This window comes from Equus asinus, chromosome 1, assembly GCF_041296235.1.
Source record: "Equus asinus isolate D_3611 breed Donkey chromosome 1, EquAss-T2T_v2, whole genome shotgun sequence".
Classification (NCBI taxonomy): Eukaryota; Metazoa; Chordata; class Mammalia; order Perissodactyla; family Equidae; genus Equus; species Equus asinus.
The window spans coordinates 173,636,142-173,663,217 of record NC_091790.1 but is presented as its reverse complement, the minus strand read 5'-3'; the positions used below and the strand labels follow the sequence as shown (position 1 = coordinate 173,663,217).

The window sequence follows — 27,076 nt, the reverse complement described above, 5'->3', positions numbered from 1 at the left end:
TAATGGTACCAATCTGAGAACTATTTCAAAAGATCCTTCCAAAGGCATTACTGTATAGTAACAGTGAATGATGCTGAGTAGATAGTACCCTTTCATCAATGGAGTAAACAGTCAAGACATCCTAGCCTTTAATTACATTCTTCCCTTCTCTTCTATTAATGCTGTAATTACAAATGTGTGTTTCTGGGCCGGCCCAGTGGCGCAGCAGTTAAGTGCACATGTTCCACTTTGGCAGTCTGGGGTTCGCTGGTTCGGATCCTGGGTGCAGACATGGCACCCTGTGGCAAGCCATGCTGTGGTAGGCGTGCCACATAGAAAGTAGAGGAAGATGGGCATGGATGTTAGCTCAGGGCCAGTCTTCCTCAGAAAAAAGAGGAGGATGGGCAGATGTTAGTTCAGGGCTAATCTTCCTTGAAAAAAAAAAAAAAAAACCAAAAACAAACGTGTGTTTATTCAACTTCTAGACGTTAGGGAAATAGTACAGACCAAGAAGAGAACGGCTCTAGTGAAATCTAAGAAATGTCCATGACTAGTATCTTCTGATTTTTATTCTATCTGTATTTCAGGTAACCTGAAGTACATTTCTTTGTACCAAAATATTTATATTTTATCAAGATTATTGTGATATGTGATGCTTAGCACTTTGGAACGTCATATAAAATTTATCTTTTCCAAAAATCTGGAAGTCATTTTCAACTTTAATGATATAACGTTCATAGTGGTAGTTTAGAAAAAAATATTCACATATGTAAAGCAAAATAGTGAGAACAGAAAAATCAAGGGCAGATATCATCTTCATTTTACATACGGTAAAGCTCAAATAAATTGTATTTTGGAAACTAATTAGTAAATTTACACTAACATCTCCAATACAAATTTTTATGTTCTGGTTTGCTTTTTTTGGTGAGGAAGATTTGTACTGAGCTAACATCTGTTGCCAATCTTCCTCTTTTTTTTTTTTGTTGGCTTGAGGATTAGCCCTGACCTAACATCTGTGCCAACCTTCCTCTACTTTTTGGATGTGGGGTGGCTCCACAGCATGGCTGGTGAGTGGAATATGTCCGTGCCCAGGATCTGAACCTGCGTCCCTTGGCCACCGAAGCAGAGCACATGGAACTTGAATCATTCGGCCATGGGGCCAGCCCCTCTTCAACACATTTTAAAGTAAAACAGTAACAAGAATTTTCCTGCACTTCAATCTCAACAAGATTGATTTTATTATACATATCCTGGCACAAATCGTATAAATTAATTGTGATTTTGTGAAGATTTATTTCTTTAGGATACCGGCAGATTAATGCAACAAGTTTTTAAGCCTAAAGTGGAGAAACTACATTTACATTAAGTCTATAAAAGTAACTTTGTACTCCAGAATCTCTAGGAAACTGTAGCTTGTCATTAAGCCATATGTTTACACATGAAATTGATTTTCCTTCAGTGATAATGGATCTGCATTCCTGCAAACGTTCTTGGTTAACTTTGCATTTATTTCTGAGATGGTTAAGTAGTGCAGCAACCTTGGGCCACAGACCAAACTAGTCTATAAGAATTACTGATACTTGTTACTTTACCCTCAATAGCACCACCAACCAACTTGGCTAACAAGTCAAAGATAAATATACTTAAATTATGACCACACTTACTCTGATAACCTTAGCATGCATAAACAAAAAAACAGGGATAAAGATTTCATTCAATTCTGAACTTACAAAGTCTTCAAACAGCCTCAGAATTTTATAACAAGAGCTATCTCAGAAAACAGTCTTGTCTAAGAATAAAAAGGCCCAACAACTTGTCAAAGGTCCAAGATTAATAGAGCAAGTCAATGCTTTGGGTGGCTGGATTTCTTCAAGGAATAATCAAATGATTTATACACAAAATTATAAGGCATGATTGTAATTTGCCTCGCTGTATAAAACCTGTCACTACCGCCTCACGTTGGCCAACCAAGCACAAGGCAATCCACATGAAAACATCTAGTTCAGAGCCCCCAAAGTTCATATACAGTAAAGCATCATTCCTCACTTCACAATTACCTCAGTCCTCCTCCCCCATCTAAGTCTCACTCAGGAACAAGCCCTTCTCAGAACGAACATATGGGCCTGCCAACTGGTCTGCTCACAGGCACACATGTTCCCTTATGATGCTGCTTGCTAGTCTCTAAAAACACTTGACACTCTCCCACGCTCTTCACTGCTTGTCAGTGGATTTACTGCTACCTTTAAATGATTAGGCTGATATGGACCAGATACCTTTCTTACATCAAAAGGTGAGGTTCTATATTATGTTTAGATTGCTCTTAACCAATCACACACAAACAAGGTATACGTCCAATCAATAAAGCAAGAACTACAAAGAACATAAACAATGTCAAAATGCCCCAATACACAAAATTTTAACTTACCAGAAGTTTTTTGCTTGGAACTGATGGCTTTCTATGCATGCAATAATGGTTTGCTGTCCATCTATTTTTTTACCATATACCTTATTGGCAAAACACAAACACAAAAGTGAATTTAAGGCCACAGAATAACCAACTTTAAACATCTATAAAATACTGAAAGTTTGTATAGCACTTTGGCAAAAACATTTAAAGAATTCCAATAAAGAGCTCAACAAGTACTCAAGTATATACACCTAATCACAGGCTCTAAGGTGGAGCAAAAAAGAGCTCACAATTAATAAAGCACAATTTATTGAGTAAAACTATTTGTACTCTAAAATATTCATAAACATCCTAGATACACCATACTTTTCATTCCAAACACAAGAATCATAAAATGTGTCGATAATTTATTTTAAATATATAGATATCAACCTGGCTGTTTTCATGCAAATAAAAATTGGACCTATATTGTGATTATCTCTGTTTATGCCACAATCTTAGGGGTTGCCATTTCTCTAGTCATTTTAAAAAGTACTAGGGTAGAGGTGAGAATGCTATTTACTTATAACTGAGAAAGGTCATTAGGAGAACGCATGTGATGGTATGATAATATTATTTCACCTCTTACCCACTGCTTTAAAAGTGATAAATAATTTGTGACTTTCAATCCCCCAGAAACAAACGAGGACTCTCTAACTCGACCTAACCACCAAATTCTTGAGTTACTCCTCCAAAGTAATCCTAATCAATAAGGTCATAATTCAAAGACCTTGTAAAGTATTCTAGGTTATGTTGCTATATTTCTCAAATAAGTATTAAGAGCCAGATACTTAAGGGGAGCATATGAATTGTTGTCCTAACTAGGAAACTTCTGAGAGTGAAATGGGGTGCTATTGGTAATATTAATAATTATTGGGACAGCAGGTATAAACCAGGATGAATGGCCACCTTAGGTTGGAGAGGTAGGCAAAGGCCAGGTCCACAGGGCCTTGAAAGCCATGTTCAGAAGCCTGGACTCTAAGTGCAAAGGGAAATCTCTGAAGGATTTCAAGCAGGGGATTTTGATCTGATTTGCATTTCAAAAGATCACTTTGGCTATGGAGAAGATCACAGAAGCACACACTGTGGGGGATTAAAAGGCCTATTGGAGTAGAAAGAATTTTATGAAAAGAAAAAAAAAGCACTCCTGTTTTCTACCATATTTCACCCTGAAAACATAAAAATAGGTTAAATCTATGAAAGAACCACATTTAACAACATAAGAAATTTGATTATAAGACACACGAGGATATGATTCCACTTCTAAATAATTTTATTTCCTCTAAGATCTTGTAACTTAATGAAAAGAAGTTTGATCTAAACTTACTGAGATGAGGCATGAACATAAGATTAAACAGTCTCATCATAGCATGCGCCTCTAATCAATGTATGAGAATTCCTACTTTAATTCAAGGTACAAACATTTTTCCACATCATATATATATATATATATATATATATATATATAGCATAATACATCTACTATTTAGAGTTTCCTGAAAAAAAGTAGTAAACATTCTTAGAAGTATTTACTTCAAGAAAATAAAGAATGCCAAGTTATAAAGTGTCAGTTCTATAAGTTACTATAAATTTCAGGAGATCATAAAAACACTGTCATATTTACATAAAACAAAAGAAAAAAATGTCCACATTGAGACTTACAGTGCAGACCCCATTCGGATAATGTTCTTTTACGTAAGCTCGCAAAGCAGTTTCTACTGAAGTTCTCCATGATTCAACTGCATTTTCTGCTTCATACGGTCTTGGATCAGTTGCTTCCTTTCTTAAGTGATCAAATTTGAAACAGATTCTGTTTTTTGGATCCAAAAACTTTCCATTTCCCAAGTCACCATGTTCTGTTATCAATACCTTCAATGATGCAATGAATTTTGGGAAAGAAAAAGTATTTAAAATAGCATTTAAGTACTGATATATATTAATATACATTGACTTAAGCCATTTCCTTAAAACCACAGAGTAACTCTACCCCAAGTAACTGGTTTAACCATATGGCACAACTATAATACTTCAAATGAGTAGGCTATAAAGACAATGAAGGCTACTCTCATCCAGTTTAGATAAGTGGATCTTATTTTCTCCTAATACAGTTTCCAGCTATCAGGTGAAAAAACGGCATCTTCTAATATGCTACTGTAGTTTGTTTTGTTTTGTATTATTTTTGGGGAACTATGAACAATTTACTATTTGTACTATCAGTCTTCAGTTCCTCAACACTAAGGAACTGGTAACAACCTTCAATGAGGATGGTTACAAGAAAGGTTTCAGTCCAGTGAGAATCCTCTTCAGTGTGTCCTACATTGCTCCTGGGCCCACAATCTCATCTGCTATAAAGAGCCTGCTTCTTGGTTTTATAAGCTAATCACGGACAGTTGTTTTCAATTGACTTCTAAATTTTTAAAAATACTATTCATTTATGTACATTTAAATTATACATGTGTAAATTTAACATTTGTGCTTTATTTTTAAAATTTCCCTCTGTTTCCTTCTCTAGCAACTCTCCCAATCTTTTGACTGCTTACCTATGTCAGGACTTCCCCAGCCCTCTGATGTAAATCATGCAAACACAGGATGTATCCCTCTGAATTGTTTTGAGTCATATTATCCTACACAGATAAATATATACACATCTACATATACATACACACATACAGGGTTTTTTCAGTCACTGTTTTACACGACTGGAACCAAAATGCACAGGCACACACATTTTTCTGCATCTGGCTTTTTTCAACAATACCTTATGGCAATCCTTCAAGGTCAACTGGTATAACTCTCACAATTCTTTTTTAGATTGTTTTTTTTTGAGGAAGATTAGCCCTTAGCTAACTGCTGCCAATCCTCCTCTTTTTGCTGAGGAAAACTGGCCCTAAGCTAACTTCCATGCTCATCTTCCTCTACTTTCTATGTAGGACGCCTACCACAGCATGGCTTGCCAAGTGGTGCCATGTCCATACCCAGGATCCGAACCAGCGAACCGCGGGCCGCTGAAGCGGAACGTGTGCACTTAACTGTTGTGCCACTGGGTCGGCCCCTCACAATTCTTTTTACTGGTTGCACAATATCCCATAATGTGGACATAACCTAATTTATACTGCCATTCTGCTATTGATGGACTCTCTCTTTATTTCCAGGCTTTCTTTTTTTTTTTAAAGATTTTAAAATTTTTTTCCTTTTTCTCCCCAAAGCCCCCTGGTACATAGTTGTATATTCTTGGTTGTGGGTCCTTCTAGTTGTGGCATGTGGGACGCTGCCTCAGTGTGGTTTGATGAGCAGTGCCATGTCCGCGCCCAGGATTTGAACCAATGAAACACTTGGCCACCTGCAGGGGAGCGCGCGAGCTCAACCACTCGGCCACGGGGCCAGGCCCTCCATGCTGTTTTCTTTTGAGGGGAGGGATGGGCATATTAAAAATGTTGAATTAAGTACTATTGTACATATATTTTAACATACTCATGTTTATATTTCCATTGGATGCTTCTATTTCTCTTTGACAGATTCCCAGCAGTGGGGATGTTAGGTAAAGGGCCTACATATTTTTTAATTTTAATTTTTAACACATAATTAGAGTGCTTTCCAAAAAATGGCTGTGACAATCCACATTTCTATAAACAATATATGAGATAGGCTTCCCTTCACATTACTACCATCAGTAGGCACATAGCTCTTTTTTCAGTCTGATGGGTATAAAATAGATCTCATTACTTTAATTATATTTCTCTACTGACAGATCTAAATATCTTTTCACGTTTGTGGTCCATTTACTCTTCTATGAACAAATGCCCTTTAATATTTTTCATCTGGGTTTTTTTTTTTCTTATTAATTTATGAGAGTCCCTTGTTTAAGGTATCTTTTCATTCAACAGTTAAAACAATTATTATATAGTAAAATGTCCATCTTTTCTTTTACAATTTCAGGGTTTCCAGTCTTATTTCAGATGGTCTCCCCTGCCCTTATATTGTACATGTACACTCTTCTCCTACAATTTTAGTCACTTTACAAATTTTTAATCCACCTGAAATTTATTTCTGTATATTGTATGAGAGAGAGGTCTAACTTAACTTTCTTCTTGATAGAAACCAGTTGTGCCACTATCTTTTATTATATGTCTGTCTAAATTATAACCTTGTCCTGTATAAAAATTTTTACTCTTTGGGACTAAATTCTGGTTCTATACGCTGCTCTACTGATCTATTGCCTACTCTATACAATACCACCTGATTTGACTTTACATTGGTTATAAGCATCTTCTGCTATTTAGTAAGGTAATTTTCTCTCTCACTATTCTTATTGTTCTTACATTTTTCTTGGTTTTTTTCAAGCATGTATTTTTTCACATAAACTTTACGAAAATTTTGACCAATTAAAAAAACTATCAGGATTCTAATCAAATTGCATTAAATTCATATTTTAATTTTTTAATTTTTAGTTTTTTCCTTCTTCTTCCCAAAGTCCCCCAGTACATAGTTGGATATTTTAGTTGTGGGTCCTTCTAGTTGTGGCATGTAGGACGTCACCTCAGCATGGCCTGATGAGTGGTGCCATGTCCACGCCCAGGATCTGAACCAGCAAAACCCTGGGCCGCCAAAGCAGAGCACAGGAACTCAACCACTCGGCCATTGGGCCAGCCCCATATTTTAATTTTTAAATAATTTAACTTTCTACCTTAAAATGGAATGTGGTATGCCTTTTCATTGTTCAGATCCTGTTTAATGTGTTTTACGAAGACAATAGCCATTTTCTTCACAATCCTATGCCTTTCTCGGTAAGGTTATTCCCAGGTTAATGTTTAGTTTTACCACTATTTTAAGATGGAACTCCTCCCACTCCAACTGTTTCTAGTTTACTTACTTGCTGTGATAGAGAAAAGTTAACGAGTTTTGTATACTTACCTTAAATTCAGCCATCTCACAAAATTATTCTAAGTCTAGTAGGTTTTTTCGGTTGGGAGGTTAATTTTACTAGTCTCTCTCAGTATTTCTAAAGATATAATCATATCACCCAAGAGTTTTCTCTTCTTTTCCAAAGCTTTAAAAGTTCTCGTTCTCTTTTCGTATTTTCTACACCTTCATTTATGATAAACGATAATGGTGATTAGTAGACATACTTGGCTAATTTTCTAAGTAAAATTACTTTAGTGTTTGTAGTTTATGATACTTACTATTACTTTTTGCTAAACAGTCCATTATAGTTAAGAACCTCTCTTCTATCCCTATTTTATTTAAGGTTTTTGTAATGAGGACTGGCTGCTGGATTTTCAAGTCCCTTTTCACTGCCAACTGATGTATCATAAGGTTTTTCTCTTTGATTTGTTGGTTAATAGATAAGACCGATATATTGCCTTACAGGGTACCACTCTTGCATTCCTGTAATAAAGTCTATTTTACTCTTGGCATATTATTCTTTTAATATATTTCTAGATTCTACTTGCTAATACCTATTTAAAGTTTTTAAATCTATAGTCATATGTAAGATTAGTGTAGAGTTCGTGTTTTTTCTTTTATCTTTATTAAGTATTAAAATTATACTAGGATTGTAAAATGAATTTGGAAGCTATCTAACATTTTTTAAAGATGTATTTCCTGGAGCCAGCGAATCTTCTTTTTAGGGACTGATTTATCTTAAGAAAACAACAGTCAATGTGCCCAGAGGTACAGAGATGTTCAATACAGCATTGCTTATAACATTAAAAAAAAAATTCAAAAAACCCAAATCTCCCAAGAGAGAAAGAAAATAAATTTAGGAGATTCACAAAACAAAAAATTATAAAGCTTTATATATACATGCGTATACACACATGCATATCTATATATATAAGCTTATGTTTTCCCTTCAGTTACAAGTCATCTTCTGTCTAGTCTCTTTCCCCTGTAACTACAAGACTACATATTACATAATGAATAATGTCAAATGCAAATTTGATATAATTAGCCACTAAGAACTAATTGTTACCACTTTTTTATGCTCTACCTACTAGTTCCTTTTTCATATTTTTTATATAAATTGTGTTTCATGTAAACACAACACGAATTAATAGTGTTCAATTATTTATAACTCTAAACCAAAAAAATAAAAAATAAGAACGTAAGTAACTTTTTGTGGCTTTTCTTAGCTTAGCTTAGCTTAGCAATTCTAACTTGCACTTTGGAAAGAAAAGATTTAATATTTACTAAATGCTAAGTTACTCACACGAAGCACTGTAGAATTCCAGAGCAACCAAATTATGATATAAATCTTACTAACATATATTTTAGATTTTGGATTAATATAGGATTGATTTTTCCCTATAAAAAACAAGAAAGTAGATTTAAAGCAATTATTTTCTAAAATCTTAAAAGAATTACATTCGAATACTTCCAAAAGGGACTTTCTGCTAATAGTATTATTGGTCTCAACAAAAGAAATGAAGTAGCCCATAACTGGCTATGATTAAAATGAACACTTTTTTATCTTTAAACACACCACTTCATAATTCTTACAGGATACATCAACCATTATAAATGAGATAAAGAACAGCCAGAGCTTGTGTTTATGTAAAACATACCTGATCTTCATAACCTTCAATTTTTACTGGAGTGAACTGGTCCAAGTTATACTGTGCAAATGCACTAAAAAAGAAAAAGGCCAATTACTTAAAATTACATATTTAATGGGCTTAAAAAATCACAAACGATTCATTTGTCGATAAAAGTCTCCTATACTGCACATGGCAAGTTAAACAAAATTATAATTCCCCATTATTGATCTTAATATATTAATTATACATATTATATAGATATGGCTATTTTAAAAACTGATGAGTGATTTCCAGCTTTTAATGTTTAGCAAAAGAAAATTAAATCAGTAAATATAATTGATCTTTTCATTCAAAACCTTGAAAGTAAAGGTTAGCCATCTGTAAGCTATATAACAAATTATTCAAGTATATATTTAGCATACAACATTCAAGGAGATAGAGCAGGTGCTGTGAGATGGAAAGAGTCATCAGATAGATACTATGATCAAAGCGTTTACAGCAGAGTAGGAGAGATAATAAAGATACCCGTAACACAAAGTAGAAAGTACCATAAGAGAATAATCAATAAAGCACCATGGAGAATATATATACATTTTTAATCACATCCTGTTAAGGCAAGGGTAAGAAGAAAAGAGAATAAGGAGTGATTCCAGAATGGATATGATACTGAGAAATGGCCCTGAAATAATGGGTAGGCTCTCTGGTCTTGTAGAAATTAGGGGGTTGGGAAGAAATGAATATTTCAATTAGAGGGACTAGGATGAGCAAAACAAATGAGAAGACAGGTTAGGTCCAAAGTCACAGAGAGAGCCAAGCTCAATGCCTGGCACATAGCAGGTGTTGGGTTATATTTACTGAATTGAACTAAAAGAGGCTGAATGACGCAATAGTTACTTCACTTGGGAGGCAAAGCAGAATCACAGAGACTTTTAGAGAAAGGAGAACCTAGAATTACTTCTAAAGAAGATTAGTTTGACAATTGGGAAGTGGAACAACTAGAGCCAGAAACAGCAATTAGGCTATCCTTAGGCAAACGTCCATGTTAGAACTGCTGAGTCTGAACTAGGAAATGGTGACGAGATGGGTTCAAGAATAAAGCCTCTCTCCATACTCTCATATGAGTAAAGAACAGTCATGTGTCACTTAATGACAGGGAGACATTCTGAGAAATGCATCATTAGGCGATTTCATCCTTGTGTGAACATCAGAGTGTACTTAGACAATCCCAGATGATATAGCCTACCACACACCTAGGCTATATGGTACTAATCTTATGGGATCACCATTGCGTATGTGGTTTATTGTTGACCGAAACGTCATTATGTGGTGCATGACTGTATTGACCATATAAGCCACTGCCAAACACACACAATGAATAGAGAATTTCATGTTATAATTGTGTCCATATGTCACTCTGTGATCAAAAATATTTCTCCTCTAGCCTAGGACATATAGATAATTATACATATTTGAACTTGATGTGCAAATATCTATTTCAGGCATTTTAAACATTTTTTCCCATGCCACCTTAATATATAATAAGTATTGTATAATATAATACTTACTGGGCTGCTCCTTCCCTGAGAAGATTATCATTATTGAGCAGTAACCGAACATCTGCAAAACAAATATTATGTTTTCTACATTACTATTTTTCTATGTTTGAAATTTCTACGTAATGAATGCAGGTTATTTTGGTCATGTATTAAAACCTCCCCACCACATGTACGCAAGATCAAAATACCACTCTGATGATCAAAATAACCACAAAACACACCATGGTGTTAATGAAAAGAAAAAAAAGATTTTGGTTAGGAAATGGGACAGAGAAGGAAATAGAAAAACACACTATTTATACCCTTAATAGTCAATGCAGGCAGACTGTACTGTATCTCCAAAGAAGTAAAGTGGAGATAAACTATACCAAAAAGATAGTGTGATAAGATCTATAAAAGATTTAGCACTATTGTCTCTTAGTTGACAATACTATCATCAGCTTCAAATAAATTTGCTCTATAGAAAAAGTGATCAAACAAGAAACAGCTTGTGAACAGAGTACAGATGGAGGCATTTCTGTCCTCACACAGCTCATGTTCAAACAAATTTTTATTAGAAAATCCAAGCACTTTGTAAAGGAAAAAGGAATCACATAATTTCCAAAAAACAAAAAATTCTATTCTAGTCTTAGTATATTTTCCTTCATTATTTTTCCTAGGCATCTGAATATTTTTATACAGTTGCTATCATAAAGTACATACAACAATGTATCCTATCTTTTTCATGAAATGAAAATAATACAAATAACCTAAGCATCTGCTATCAAGAAACAGGTTAAATATGATACAAACAGACTCTAGTCCTTATAACAAGTATAAAACTGGGCTGCCATTACAAATAATGTAGACATGTATTTATCAACATGGAAATACATTCATAATAAAATAAACAAGAGGAGGAAAACTCAGCATGTACAGTATTATCCTAGTTATATAAAGTTAGACATATGTGTCTAAACTGAGAGATGTTGGAAGTATTTCATTCAAACAGTGGAGAACTAGAGGGTAGAATTTTGTGTGATTTTTAGGTTCTTTTTTGCACTTTGAAAATTTTAGAATGACTATAAATCACTTTTACAAATAATAAAACTATTCCAAAAGAAAAAATATTGTCTATTTACACACCTGTTTTCAGTAGTAGGCCCCAATTTAAAAAACAATCTCTTTTGTGACCACTAAAATAATACTAATTTGATTTCTAAATTAACTGATTTTAAACAATGGAAGCTTCTATGTAAAAAATTATTTTAAAGAATACATTTACAATTATAGTTATCCCTAACTCACAAAGCAAACTGGTAAGTTCTATTTGATAAATATGATTCTTTCACTTTAATATTTGAAACACAATCATTAACAGTGAGTGGTATTGCACAGTGAGTGGTCTTGCATGGTAGTCTATCTTTTCCAGTTCTAAATGGAAAAATAATTTAAAAGCAGGATCTAGTTGATCCAGTTAGCTTTACTATGAAAAAAAAGTTCATTCTTTTATCATAAGCAGAGTACAGTAGAACAAATAGAAAGACAGAGAAGAATTTGAATAAAATAAACTACTACTCTTAAGAACAGATTAGGCTGTGGTTCCAAGACAGGCTACACATCAGAACTATAAGGTGGTGAGTGGGAGGCTTTAAAAAAAAAAAAGGTATATATTTCAGAGCTCTAGCCTAGATCTACCAAATCAGTTTTCTAAGAATGAAGACCAAAAATCTATGTTTCAATGATTCTAACGTAGCCAGTCTAGGAGAGCATTTGGGAACCACTCAACTGACAAGATTTTACGACTTTGCAATTCTAAAATTGCCAGCTCTGGTGGTCTAGTGGTTAAGATTTGGCGCTCTCATTGCTGCTGCCAGGGTTCATTTCCCGGTCAGGATCACACTACCCATTGGCGGCTGGGTGGTGTTGTAATGCTGAAAGCTGTGCCATCAGTATTTCAAATACCAGCAGGGTCACCCATGGTGGACAGATTTCAGCAGAGCTTCCAGACTAGACAAACTAGGAAAGAAGGACCTGTCCACCCACTTTAGAAAAAAAGCCCACGAAATCCCTATGAATAGCAAGGGAATCTTATCTGATAAAACCCGAAGATGAGAGAGAGAGTATGATGCAAAAAGAATGGGCAGGGTTCAGCTCTCCTGTACACAGGATCCTAGGAGACAGAACAACTCAACAGCACTAACAACAAAATTCTAAAATTTGTGGCTTCTCTTGAAATCATTATGATGTCAATGTTATTAACTAAAATAGCAGCGAAAATAATCAAATTCATATGCGATTACCCCCAAATATTGAATTCCTTTTTAATTCAAATACCCTTTTCTCAGTTTAAAACTCATATCCCACTTCTACTCCACAGTTCACTCTCCACCCCAGGCCTACTGAAAGGGTCATCCTGAATGCCCAATTTTATATACCTCAACACAGAACCTAACACTTCAACATCGATTTCCAGTGAGACTTAGAAAAGCAATTTCTAGGGCTCAGACATTCTTTTAGGACTTTTCTGGTCAACAAATTTGTAGGGCATTTAATTCAGGGTAGAACAGAAAGCGAAAAACTTTTCTTAGAATTATAATTTATTCTTGGCTCTATGAACCGTACAGGAGTTTGGGGGCCACTGACATCAGTGCAGTTTCACCATCAGCAAGTTAAGTTACAAGCCAACTTACAAGCCTAAGGAAAGGAGACTCTCTATTCTTTAATGCCCCAACCATCAAGTGTGTTAACACACAGTTAGGTTACAGAGGCTGAATATTAAAACAGAAGTTAAACCGTGCAGGAAGCACAAATATGTTTGAATTCTCCCCAACTTCCCAATTCACTACTTGAGATTTTATATTTACCTAAAAAGGCAGAATTATTTTATTCTAGATTTTATACAATGTAGACTTGCCATTCTTCCTCTAAGTGTAGCTCAGTGTTAAATACTTAAATACATAAGAATTACCATATGTAACTGTACGTACTAAATCATATATTATAGTTTGTGAACGATTTAAGGGATTTTCAAGGGTGATTTTCACTTTATACAATTTTGCCTCATTTTTTTGACTTTCAAACCTAATCTTTTCTGAGGTGAGATTCCACTATATCTTACACTTTGAATGAAAATGAGTGCCTAAACTTCTTAAAAACCTGTTTAAATAGTTTACTCTGGAGTAAAAGGTTATGAAAAATGAAATTAAAAGAGTCCTGTGTAAATTAGTTTTAATTTAAGACATGGTAAAGGTAAAAAAATAAATACATTTGAAGTAGAAATAACACATTTAAAGTACTTCTGGTGGTTTATTCTTAAAACTACTTAAGAAAAGTTTTATAAAAACATCACCACAGGCCATCTTCCTGGCGACTGTTTTAACCATGTCATTCTTACTGTTAAAGAGAAGCTATTGTTACAGTTTTTACAGCAAACAGGAGACTGTATAAAAGTTTAAATTTCTGGTCTATGAGTGAATAATTATAATTATAAAAATGCGGGGCTGGCCCCGTGGCCGAGTGGTTGGGTTCGCGCGCTCCGCTGCCGGCGGCCCAGTGTTTCGTTGGTTCGAGTCCTGGGCGCGGACATGGCACTGCTCACCAAACCACGCTGAGGCAGCGTCCCACATACCACAACTAGAAGGACCCACAACGAAGAATATACAACTATGTACCAGGGGGCTTTGGGGAGAAAAAGGAAAAAAATAAAATCTTAAAAAAAAAAAAAAAAAAAAATGCCTGCCAGTGAGGTTTAAAGAAAGGCATACTGTGAATTAATTTATGAGATATAATTTAAATAACAAATTTTTACATGTGCTGTCATCTTCTGAGTATGGTGAAACAATGTTTTTTCCACCTTTTTTTGCTGTTCATATTAATCTGGTAGGTTTTTCTTGAAAAGAAATACAAAAATTCATGTCACAATTCCAAAAAAATAGTTAGAATTTTGTCTTGTTACACAATATTATTCTTTCAAGAAGGTTAATTTACTCAAACACAATTATCATATATATCATAAATACATTATATTCTAGCTATTACAAAATCCAGATTTTCCTGCATACTCCCCTTAGCTTAGTTATTTTGGTTATGTAATTTATTCTTTAAAAAAGGAGTGCTTGATATATCAAGCCTTAGTGTTATGAATTAAATACTCACCATTAAACACCTCATTAAATTCTCCAGGAGGGGCATGAATGATGAATTTTGCTGCTATACGCACCTAAAATAGAAAGGAAGATATAAATGTTCCATAGTATAGGCCTCTGCTAAAACAACCAAAAAACATGCAAAATTATACTACTTCAAAGTTCTACTGAAAATGGTTTGAGAGGATTTTAAAGACAGTGACTCTTCTTCACTCAAACATCTTAAGTTATTACTGTTTTAATCATTTACTATAATCACAATGTATAGGCTGAATGTATATTAAATATACAATTAATGCATTTAAGGATTCACAGCTGCCAACATAGAAACATTTTCTTATAAGCAAATTTTTCTTTTAAACTAAAATGGAAAAGAATTATCAATCAAGAAAATTTGTATGTGTAAAGAAATAATATGCATTTAGGTACAATGAAGAAAAGATATATTTATGTCTATAAAGTCACAAATCAGTGAAAAATGTAGAAAGAAAGAGGGGAAGAAAGGTCTACATTATAGTTTTTTTTAACATGAGACCTTACTGGATGGATCTTAAGACATTTTAATTGAAAGATAAGTAAGAGCTAAAATCTCAACAGGTGTACTGACAGGCATATTTTAGGAGAATAAAGGCTATGTTTGATAAAGAGATTAATCACTAATGAAAGTATATCTGAGAGGTTAAGTGAAATGCCCAATATTATAGTTTAGTGAAGAATTCTTGAGTGTTTATAGCAGTGTTCCAACAACTACACAATAACCTCTGATGACGCTGAGGGAGCGTTCCTGCACGTGTACTCCTTGAACAAGCAGAAGCAGCATCAGTGACCTTGTCAGAAATGCACCTTCATGGGCCCCATCCTGACCGAATGAATTAAGACTGGAAATGAGGCCCAGGAAACACTATTAAACAAGCTTTTCAGGTGATTTTTAATACATTTCCAACTATTTGCTGAATTAAGGAACCACTGTTAGCAAAAACAAAAGCCTTGACTTATTTTCATATTTCCCACTTTATTACTAGCCCTGTCATTGCTCTGATGTGGAAACTAAAAATAATGGAACAAAAAGGAAACAGTTATGTCTGTTTGTGTATATACGTTATGTGTGTGTGCATGCATCTAAGTACACACATGGTTTTCAGAGAAGAGAGCTGAAAAAGAGGTATATATAGCTATAATGAAGATGTTTCCAGTTAGAGGCCACATATGTGACATGGCCTTAAAAAGATTTTTAGAAAATGTCAATTTAAAACGAAAAGAAACTCTCTGTAGTCTGGATTACTCAAAGCTTGAGGCAAAATCTATGCTTGTTGCTGGATACCACTGAGAGATAATAATGATGAAGATATAACAAAAATGAGATTATTTAAACTAGTGTTTACCAAGCACTTTACATGGATTATGTCATTTACTCTTCACAACAACCCTATGAAGTAGTTACTATTATATTTGCACATTTTTTAGATGAGGCAACTGAAGCAGAAGAGGTTCAGTAACTGTCAGTCTGATTCCTGAATCTACACTTTTATTCACTATATTATACTGCTTCTCAGATTGAAAACAGTTCTAGTAGAATGGGTAAAACTCTCCCACCAAAAGAGGAACATGGCAGAATGTGATAGCGTAGCCATGGAACGACTGCCTCAATATAAACTTTTTTGATATTTAAAATGTCAATAGCAACAACTCAAGTGAAACAAATTCCTTGAAAGACACAAAAACCAAAGTTCACTCAAGAAGAAATAGATAACCTCAACAGTCCTGGATTTATTAAGAAATTGCATTTGTTGTTAACAGCCTTCCACCAAATAAAACTATCGGTTTTCTTACACCAAACATTTAAGGAAGAAATGATATCACTTCTACACAAATTATTCCAGAAAACAGAAGTGAACACTTTTCAACTAATTTTAAGATAACAGCATCATCCTATACCAAAGAGTAAAGTATTACAAGAAACACTCAAAATCTCTCATGAACATAGAAGCAAAAATCCTCAATAAAATATTAACGAATTGAGGGGCTGGCCCCATGGCCGAGTGGTTAAGTCTGCGCACTCCGCTGCAGGCGGTCCAGTGTTTCGCTGGTTCGAATCCTGGGCGCGGACATGGCACTGCTCATCAAACCACGCTGAGGCAGCGTCCCACATACCACAACTAGAAGGACCTATAGCGAAGAATATACAACTATGTACGGGGGGCTTTGGGGAGAAAAAGGAAAAGAAATAAATAAAATCTTTAAAAAAAAATTAACAAATTGAATCCAGCAATATATAGATAACACACCAAGACCAAGTGGGGTTTATCCTGGAAATGTAGGGCTGTTTTGATATTTGAAAATCAGCGACAGGAATTCACAATATCAACTGATTAAAGATGAAAAACCTTGGATCGTCTCAATAGACGCAGAAAAATTTGATAACATTCGACAACCAAACATGATAACAACTCTTAGCAAACTAAGAAGAGAATGTCTTTAATCTGACAAAAAATAGCTCCAAATGCCTACAGCTAACATCATCCTTAATGGTCAAAGACTGAATGCTTTCCCTCTAAAATCAGGAACAAGACAAGAATGTCTGTTCTCACCACTAAGACCTATGCTGAGGTCTTAGTGCAGTAAGGTAAGAAAAAGAAATGAAAGGCATTTCATAAATAAAATAAGACTTTCTATTTGCAGACAACATGATTGTTTACAATGAAAAATCATCAAAGATCTAAAACAAAAAAAAGGGGCCGGCCTGGTGGTGCAGCAGTTAAGTGCGCATGTTCTGCTTCAGCAGCCCAGGGTTCGCCAGTTCAGATCCTGGGTGCAGACATGGCACCACTTTGCAAGCCATGCTGTGATAGGCGTCCCACATATATAAAGTAGAGGAAGATGGGCACAGATGTTACCTCAGGGCCAGTCTTCCTCAGCAAAAAGAGGAGGATTGGCTGCAGATGTTAGCTCAGGGCTAATCTTCCTCAAAAAAGATAAATAAAGAAAAAAATAAAACACAAAACCCCAAAACCCACCTATAGAATACTTATGTATAAATCTAATAAAATATGTGCAGGGCTAGTATGCTGAAAACTACACAAAATACTGGTGAAAAGAAATCAAAGAAGAGCTAAATAAATAAAGAGAGATTTTATGTTCAGGGATGGGACGACCCAATACTGTAAATATAATAATTTTCCCCAAACTATTCTACAGATTCAATGGAGGCTCAATGAAAATCCTAGCAGGATTTTTTGGATACACATCAACAAGCTGATTCTAACACTGATATCCTTTCTATATTATTGTTTTCCTATGTTTGAAGAATGCAATGAATGCAGATTATTTTGGTCATGTATTAACATCCCCTCCCCCTAAATGCAAGCAAGATCAAAAAAATCACTCTGATGCCCAAAATAACCATGAACACACACCATGGTATTTAAAAAAAACATTGTGGTTATGAAAGAAGAGAAGGAATGAAATATATTCTATTTCACACCCTTAATAGTAAATGAAAGTAATAAAGGCAAATGAACTAGAATTGCAAAAACAATTTTGAAAAAGAACAAAATTGGAGAATTCACACTATCTGATTTGAAGATGTAATATAAAGCTATAGTCATCAAGATAGGGTGGTACCAGTGAAGGGACAGATAACCAATGGAACAGAACTGAGAGTCCAAAAACATACCCATATAAATATATATGGCCCAAAGACTTCTGAGAAGGTGCAAAGGCAATTCCATGGAGAAACGATATCCTTTCAACAAATGCTATTTGAACAATTAGATATCCATGAGCAAAAAAAATGAACCGCAATCTAAACTTCACACCTTATTCAAAAACTACCTCAAAATGGATCATAGCTCTAAATGTAAAATATGGAACTTAAAAAATTTTTAAAGGCAGCACAACCTGGGGTTAGGCAAAAAATTCTTAAGATATGATACTAAAACCATGATGCATTAAAAAAATAGATAAACTGAACTTCATTGAAATTAAAAAGTTTTGCTCTGTTAAAGACACTGTTAAGAGAATAAAGAGACAAGCTACAAACTGGAGAAAATATTAGCAAATCACATATCTGACAAAAGATTTGTATCCAGAATATATACTCTCAACACTATTAATAGTAAGAAAACAGTAAGCAAAAGACTTGAACAGACACTTCACCAAAGAGGATATCCAGAGGACAGATAAATGCACAAAAGGATGTACAATACCATTGATCATTAGGGAAATGAACACTGAAGTCATGAAATACTACTATATACCTAACAGAATGGCTAAAATAAAAAAGACTGATAATACCAAGTGCTAATAAGGACACAGAACTGGAGCTCTCACATATTGCTGTGGCAATGCAAAATGGTACAACCAGGATGGAAAACCGTTTGGCAATTTCTTATAAAGTTAAGCACACACCATATGACACAACAATCCCACTTTCAGGTATCTACCCTAGAGAAATGCAAACCTAGGTTCACACAAAAATCTACTCATAATTGCTCAAAACTGGAAACAATCTACAACTCAAACATCCACAAATGAGTGAAGGGATAAATAAATGATGGTGTTTCTACATGATAGACTACTACTCAGCAACAAAAAGGAACAAATTATTGTGAATACACACAACTTGGATGAATCTCAAAAGCCTTATTCTGAAAGAAGGAAACCAGTCTCAAAAGGTTACACAGTAATAATGCATGATTCCACATATATGACATTCTCAAATAAAGAATATTATAGCAATGGAGAACAGATAAATGGTTGCTAGCTCCTGGGAGGAGGGATGGGGAAGGGTGTGAATACAAAGTGAGAAAAGAGGAAAACGAAGAAAATGAGGGAGTTTTTTTTGGGTAATGGAACTGTGCTATATCTAGATTTTGATAGTGGTTACATGAATCTATACAGGTGTTGAAAGTCATCAAAAGAAACCCAAGGGGGTACTTTTATATATATGAGTTTTCAAAATTATTTTCTTCTAAAATGTTTAAAGGTACCATTCAAATGAAAAGGCAAAATACAAAAAAATAATTAATTTTAAACAGGCAAGAGTGGAGTATGGCAGACAGTGCAAGATAAATATACACTGGAATCTATTATGATTATGTAAATATCTTCACGTCCTTCATTCCCTTCTGTGCCCTTCTCCCTTCTATTAAGGTAAGAAGTTGTTAGAAAGCATTTAAAACCAAGTCTTAATTACTACCACAAAAAAACCCCTGATAATCTGCTGATGAATTTATCAAATATTTCTTTTGAAAGCTTTCAGAATTTTGAGGTAATTGTTTTTAACACTCCAAATGATTCATACACTGCCTATAAAGCTGGCAAAATTAAAGTACTGATAGTAAGCAGTGTGTGTGTGTGTGTGTATAAATACATAACCAGCATATTCAGTGATACAATTAACTAGCTGTTGAGCTTTAAAAATTTTAGCTGTTTCCAAAAAAGAGAGATGTCATTCAGAATTTTAGTCAGTTCTATTTTGTGTTTTCACCAAGAAAGCAAAAATGACCTTTATTTTTATCCTATAGACTTATTTCCCCTTGCTATCGCACTACATGTATACAGTAACCAAAAGGAGTCAACGAACTGCTCACAATATCTCAGTGACTGCTGGGTCAAAGAAGTACCACCAAGGGTTGAGAGGGCATGAGAGCTGTCTGGCTGAGAACCCAAAACACCACTTGGATTATACCAGGTATGCATAAACTATTTTAATCTGGTTTTTGTGAATTTCACCAAAGAAGGAGGATCTGATTTTTTGATTTCTCAGGTGCTACAACAAAGCAAGCGTTGTCTGTCACAGTAAAGGCTTGACTGTCTTCCTAAGAAATCGTTCAACTATCACAGTATTTAAACACTGCTATAGCCTCAACATTTCCCTACATCCATCCTTCCTAACTTCTTTTTTAATTTAAAAAATTATTTATTCTAGGGGCTGGCCCCGTGGCCGAGTGGTTAAGTTCGCGTGCTCCGCTGAAAGCGGCCCAGTGTTTCGTTGGTTCGAATCCTGGGCGTGGACATGGCACTGCTCATCAAACCACGCTGAGGCAGCATCCCACATGCCACAACTAGAAGGATCCACAACGAAGAATATACACCTATGTACTGGGGGGCTTTGGGGAGAAAAAGGAAAAAATAAAATCTTTAAAGAAAAAAAAAATTATTTATTCTAGCCCACTTCTAAATCCAAGAAAGAAAAAAGGTCGTACAAGTTAACAAGAAGAGGTCCCAAGAGCAGAATAGATCTAAAATAATCGAAAACATATTTCCTCAAAGTTTCTCTAGTACACACGGAGCTATACTTTATTTACCCCTGTGAATAGTACAGCTTTGTTGGAAGAGCCCAGTGAATGAATAGATACATTCCTGGGCCCACTGCTAAATCTTCTGCATTAACCACCATCTTCCTCCATGTGATTTTATTCAAAGTGAAGCCCCTCTAAATTGGGGTCAGATTCTGGCAAGAATTCTTACTTTTATTGTATTCCTAAGCTGCAATTCTAGATTTTCGGGGGGAGGCGCCTTGGTTTTGTTGGGAAGCTATGCCTATATGAGAGAGTAACTCTTATCTATGCTATGTAGTGTATGCTATTAGCAGCTGACAGGCATATCCCAGAAAAATAGCACCAAGAAGTACAGTTTAAAAAAGTTAACCTACTAATGTAGAGCTTAAGGTATTAACCTGAGCTTAAAAACTGAAAGAGCTACATTTTTTCTTTTCTTTCTCTTGGATCCAAACATCAATTTTTTTTGTTTTTTGGTTTTTTTTGTCTTTTTGTTTTTGTGAGGAAAATTGGCCCTGAGCTAACATCTGTTGCCAAACTTTCTCTTTTTGCTTGAGGAAGACTGTCGCTGAGCTAACACCTCTGCCAATCTTTCTCTATTTTATGTGGGATGCCGCCACAGCACGGCTTGACTAGCTGTGGTAGGTCTGGGCTGGGTCCAAACATGTGAACCCCTGGCTGCTGAAGTGAAGCGCATGAACTTAACAACTACGCCACCAGGCTGGCCCTTCCAAACATCATTTTGTATAAAATATATACCACAATTGACTATGAAATTACTTATACAGAAGATAAAGTAGCGTACTCAAAAGAATGTCAAAAATGTTAGCATACATAAACCCCAGGGAAAAACAACTTCTGCCCACCAAGTGTCTGAGATGACATAAAAGTACTTACTCACTGTCAAACTTTTTTTCTGCAGTTTTCTTATGGGCTTTCTTCTCTTTTTTTGTAAAACAAAAAGCATTCTACAATTTAAGCAACAAATTAAATAATGATAGTAAGGAATAGTAACAGAATAAAATAAGAATCCACGAGTCCTTATTAACATAAAGAAATGAATGAACAAATGAGGGAAAAGGGAAAGCTCTTCATTATGGTAGAATTTCGACTAATAAATGAAGAACCAATGATTAGAAAATCACCTTGGGTGACCACCACAGTAACTGCTGCAGGCAAAAGTCATCAATGGATGCCAAAATTAGCGGGTAAAAGTATGCAAAACAACAGGACCATGTAAATATCCTACTGTCGTTTCACCACACTTTTACCCACTATTTACATGGTCTGAAAGTATCTTTCCACATGATATTTAATTACAAAGGGATTAATAGTAATTTTACATTGAGGAAACCTGCCACCCACTACCTTTGCCAAATGATCAAAGTTATCAGAAGTAACAGGAAAAACTGACAGCACGTGCCTCCTAATAGGATACACTGAGGACACAACATCACTTCTGTGCCCAAAATTCACAGGCTGAATCTAATCATGAGGAAATGGCGAAACAAACCGAAATTGAGAGTGTACAAAATAACTAGTCTGTATTCTTCAGAAGCATTAAGGTCATGAAAGACAAACACTGCTGAGAAACTGTTCCATATTAAAGATCAAAGAGACAGTACAACAAAATTCAGTGTGATCCTGAATTGGATCCTGGAGAAGCAACTGGTGAAACGTGAACAGAGTCTGTAGAGTAGATAATAGTGTTGCAACAATGTTTAATTTCTTGATTTTGATAATTGTACTGTGCTCATGTAAGAGAAAGTCCTAAACACACTAAAGTATTTAGAGAGTAGGAAAAAAAAAATTCCTTCTCTACCCTGAGGTTGTGGGGATTTTCTCCTATATTTTTTCTAACTTTAAAGTTTTGCTTTTTGCATTTAGGTCTTTAATCCACCAGGGACTAATTTCTGTGTGTGATGTGGGATGGAGATCCATTTATTACATTATCGTATGGATAAATAAAACATCCCAATAGTATCTGTTAAAATGTACTTCTTTTCCCCACTGGAGCAAAATAAATAAACAAAAGAAAAAAGAAAAAGTGTCTTGTATATTCAGTACTATTTTTAAAATATGAGTTACTTCTTTATTTCAGCCAGGGATATGATAAAACAAGTTACACATTTTAATAAATTCCAAAAAGCCTTCTGAAAAGTGTCTAACAGAATTTAGCAGTCATCATTCAGGTAATAATCACAAGAATGTAACTTCCTCAAGGAATTTCTGAATATTCAACAATAACAGTAGGCAGCAATAAGAGATGCTATCCTGGGGCCGGCCCAGTGGCGCAGCGGTTAAGTGTGCACGTTCCACTTTGGCAGCCTGGGGTTCACCAGTTCGGATCCTGGGTGCGGACATGGCACTGCTTGGTACACCATGCTGTGGAAGGCATCCCACATATAAAGTAGAGGAAGATGGGCATGGATGTTAGCTCAGGGCCAGTATTCCTCAGCAAAAAGAGGAGGATTGGCAGCAGTTAGCTCAGGGCTAATCTTCCCTTTAAAAAAAAAAAAAAGAAGTACCATACAACCCAGCTATCCCACTACTGGGTATCTACCCCAACAATTTGAAATCAACAATCCAAAGTAACATATGCAGCTGTATGTTCACTGCAGCACTATTCACAATAGCCAAGACACGGAACCAATCCAAGTGCCCACCGACTGGTGATTGGATAAATAAGATGGGAGATATACACACACACACACACACACACACACACACACACACACACACACAATGGAATACTACTCAGCCATAAAAAAGACAAAAGCATCCCATTTGCAACAACATGGATGGACCTGGAGAGAATTACGCTTAGTGAAATAAGCCAGACTGAGAAAGACAAACACCAGATGATTTAACTCATATGCTGAATATGAACAAACACATGGACAAAGAAAACAGTTCAGTGGTTACCAGGGGAAGGGAGATAGGGGGTGGGCACAGGGAGTGAAGGGAAGCAATTATGTGGTGACAGTCAAGAAATAATGTACGAATGAAATTTCACATTCATGTAAACTATTATGAACTAAAAAAAAATTTTTTTTTAAATAACAGCTGAAAGAGTTACTTAATACAAAACAAAATTCCTGTAAATATACTATAGTTGTCTTCACCATGTTATGGGCAAATACGTTAGAATCTGTTTTCAGAAAATTACATTAAAATCTCCTATTGAACTTACTTAAAAAAATTGGCTAAGTTTCCATCTTCTCTGCTTCCAAAATCCCAAATGTCTAGCATTAATTAAGTCTGGGGAAAAAAAGAAATTCGGAGGAAAAAGAAAAAGAAAATCAGAAAGGGAAGAGACTTTTGCCTACATACTGCTGCTGAATCTGAGTGCTGAGAATAGTGCCTAGCAAATGGCAGGCTCTCAAATATTTGTTGAACAAATAAACATTCAATCTCCCTTCAAGGCAGGATCCCTGCTGCCTCTGCACTCAGTAGATTCAACTGTTGAATAAATCTATAAGCATAAATAAACTCTCATTTTGTTAGAATGGTCTGAGAATGTAGTGTTTTCAATGAAATGAACATTCTTAGAATTAACACTGATGCAATTCTTTATGTAGGTTGTTAATTTTCAAATAATTTTCAAATAACCTACAGTCAAAACCACAAAAACTGGGCCAGCCCGGTGGCGCAGCGGTTGTTTCCATGTTCCGCTTTGGCGGCCCGGGGTTCAAGGGTTCGGATCCCAGGTGCAGACATGGCACCACCTGGCAAGCCATGCTGTGGTAGGCGTACTACATATATAAAGCAGAGGAAGATGGGCACAGATGTTAGCTCAGGGCCAGTCTTCCTCAGCGAAAAGAGGAGGATTGGCAGCAGATGTTAGCTCAGGGCTCATCTTCCTCAAAAAAAAAAAGGAAAATAAAAAACCACAAAAACTTATGCTAATATAAGGAAGCAGTACAGTTCATGATCTCTGGAGCCAGACTGACTGGGTTGGGTTTTCATCTCCACTACTCAGTAGCTACGTGAAACTTGGGTGAATAAATAATACTGGCTATTATTATTAGCAGTAATAGTAGTAGATAACAAGTATACTTGCAATAGTATAGTTCCAATATTCTTAAAAACAGCTCTGGAACACAGACATTTTCACATTACATGTTAGTTTCCTTATGCCCTACAGTGGCACAAAGATGGCGTATGCTCACACTTTCTGTGTTGTTTGCAGTGCATTCACTTCCCACATACTGACATCCTTTCTCCTCACTTGGAAGCCATCCCTTCCCTCTCTGTTTGACTCCGCTCACCTCAAAAACCAGCGATAGCAACACAGGAGGAAAACGCTAGTTTCCTCCTAGCTGTATGGGGGCAACATGCAGTTTAAGATCTGGGTTTTTATCTCAGCTAAGACAAATGATCTGTACTCAAGTGTTGATTTTTTTAACATCTATAAACCACCATTTTTTATAGGTAAATTAAGGGAGATGAAATATATCATTTCTTAACTTTTTAAAACTCTCGCCTCTGTTAGATAAAACAGGATATTATCTATAATTACTCTCTGAGATAGCTGTTATTACCTTCTATTGATGAAGGAGAAACAGAGATCCAGAACTGGGATTTGAACCAAGTCTTCAGATGAAGTCCAAGGCTTTTCATAGAGCAGCCTCCCAATACAGCATAATCTTTCTATGATGGTTCAGAAAACAGGTTGGGAACAAAAGAAATCTCTGGGTAATCTCATCTACTTCTGCTGCATCTATAATCATCCCGTAACAATAGCTCTCAAATCTATATACCTCCTATCACAACCTCTCTCAAGATCAAGATTTATTTTTCTAAGTGTAACTTATTTATTAGAAATCTCCATCAAAATGCCTCAAAGATACCTCAGTCTATCTCCCCCAACCCAACTCCCTTCTGTTCTTAATTACTGGAATCACTTAGAAATCATTCCACATTTTTTCCTCTCTCCTAGTCAGTCATATGATGAACGGGTGTTTGTCTCTCTTGCTCAAATCCAATTCCCTTTTCTTTGATTCCATTCCATTCAAACCCAAACACTTTGTTTCTGGATTGTTACAATAGTTGCCCTGCCTCTAGTCTCATCTTTCCCTAAAATTCATTTTCCACCCTGCCACTGATTGATATACTTCAGTGCAAATTCTCATCACATTTTTTTCTGCTTAAAAGCATCCAATGGTTCCCCACTGCCAATAAGATAAAGTCCAAAGTCCTTAGCATAACATACAAGGCTTTTCCATATCTGAAGCCTGTAAAATGTAATTGTTAACAGCACAAACTAAAATAAGACTGAATGGACTCAGACTACAGCTCTACTGTCTATTACCTGTATGACCATAAGCAAATAAAATTCAGTTTTCTCACTTGCAGTAAATGAGATAATACGCTTAGAAAAATGCTTGGCACAGAGTAAGCACTCAAATAATGGCTTTTACCTTTTTACTCTTTCTGCCACTTTCTAGCTCTTATAACCCACCCACTCTTTTTTTCACCCCACTCATACACAGTACTGCAGCCTCATCACTCCATTCAGACTTTCAAACAAGAACTCATGTCTTTCATGCCTCCACATCATTGCATGTATGTGATTTGGCCATCTTTTATCTACTGTGGTAAAACTGTACGCAGCAGAATATCTTAAACTTTGCAAATTATCAGAAGAAAAGGTCTCATAGAAAGGAAAACGCAAAAGATCAAATTACGGTATTAAAAATTTCTTGATGTATTATTTAGTACAATAACCATTAGCAAATACTTTGATAAAGAGTTAGTACTACTGAGATCTGTGGTATAAGGCCTAAAACTAAGGCCCAGTATTATGTGTGCCTTGACATCTGGGGAAAACTGGGAGGGCCTGAAAGCCCTAACTGCAAGTTCCCATCTCCACTCTGCTCCTGCAGACCAGGTCCCCCAGCCAGACAACACTCTTCAGCACAGGGAACGGGCACAGTTCCTGCTTATTCCTGAGCAGCAGGCTTCAGTTCCCTGCCAGCCTGTGGAATTATTCAAACAAACGAATTACGTCCCCTCCCCTAGGGAACCAGGGATAACTCCATCCTCTTGATATTACAAAGCTTGCTTCCCCAGCCTCTGCTTATTCACTCTGTTCCCGAGTGCAACTCCCATGTGGCCCTGCATTGTGTGCTGTGTCTCCCTCTCCTGG

At 35.7% G+C, this 27,076-nt stretch overlaps 1 protein-coding gene and 1 long non-coding RNA gene across 2 annotated transcripts in view; both read right to left on the bottom strand.

Annotated features, from left to right (window-relative positions):
* CAPZA2 (capping actin protein of muscle Z-line subunit alpha 2) overlaps positions 1-27,076 on the bottom strand; it is a 58,205-nt gene that overhangs the window by 8,531 nt on the left and 22,598 nt on the right. The window contains exons 2-6 of the mRNA XM_014838344.3: positions 14,655-14,718; positions 10,527-10,578; positions 8,989-9,052; positions 4,088-4,294; positions 2,405-2,484 (exon numbers count right to left, since the gene is read on the bottom strand). Of these exons, the coding sequence (XP_014693830.1) occupies positions 2,405-2,484; positions 4,088-4,294; positions 8,989-9,052; positions 10,527-10,578; positions 14,655-14,718 (467 nt within the window). The remainder of the gene's footprint in view (positions 1-2,404; positions 2,485-4,087; positions 4,295-8,988; positions 9,053-10,526; positions 10,579-14,654; positions 14,719-27,076) is intronic.
* Positions 21,816-25,596, bottom strand: LOC123282292 (uncharacterized). The gene is made up of 3 exons (XR_006522358.2): positions 25,470-25,596; positions 24,119-24,186; positions 21,816-21,893 (listed from the first exon to the last, which is right to left on the bottom strand). It is a non-coding gene; the product is annotated as an uncharacterized lncRNA (long non-coding RNA).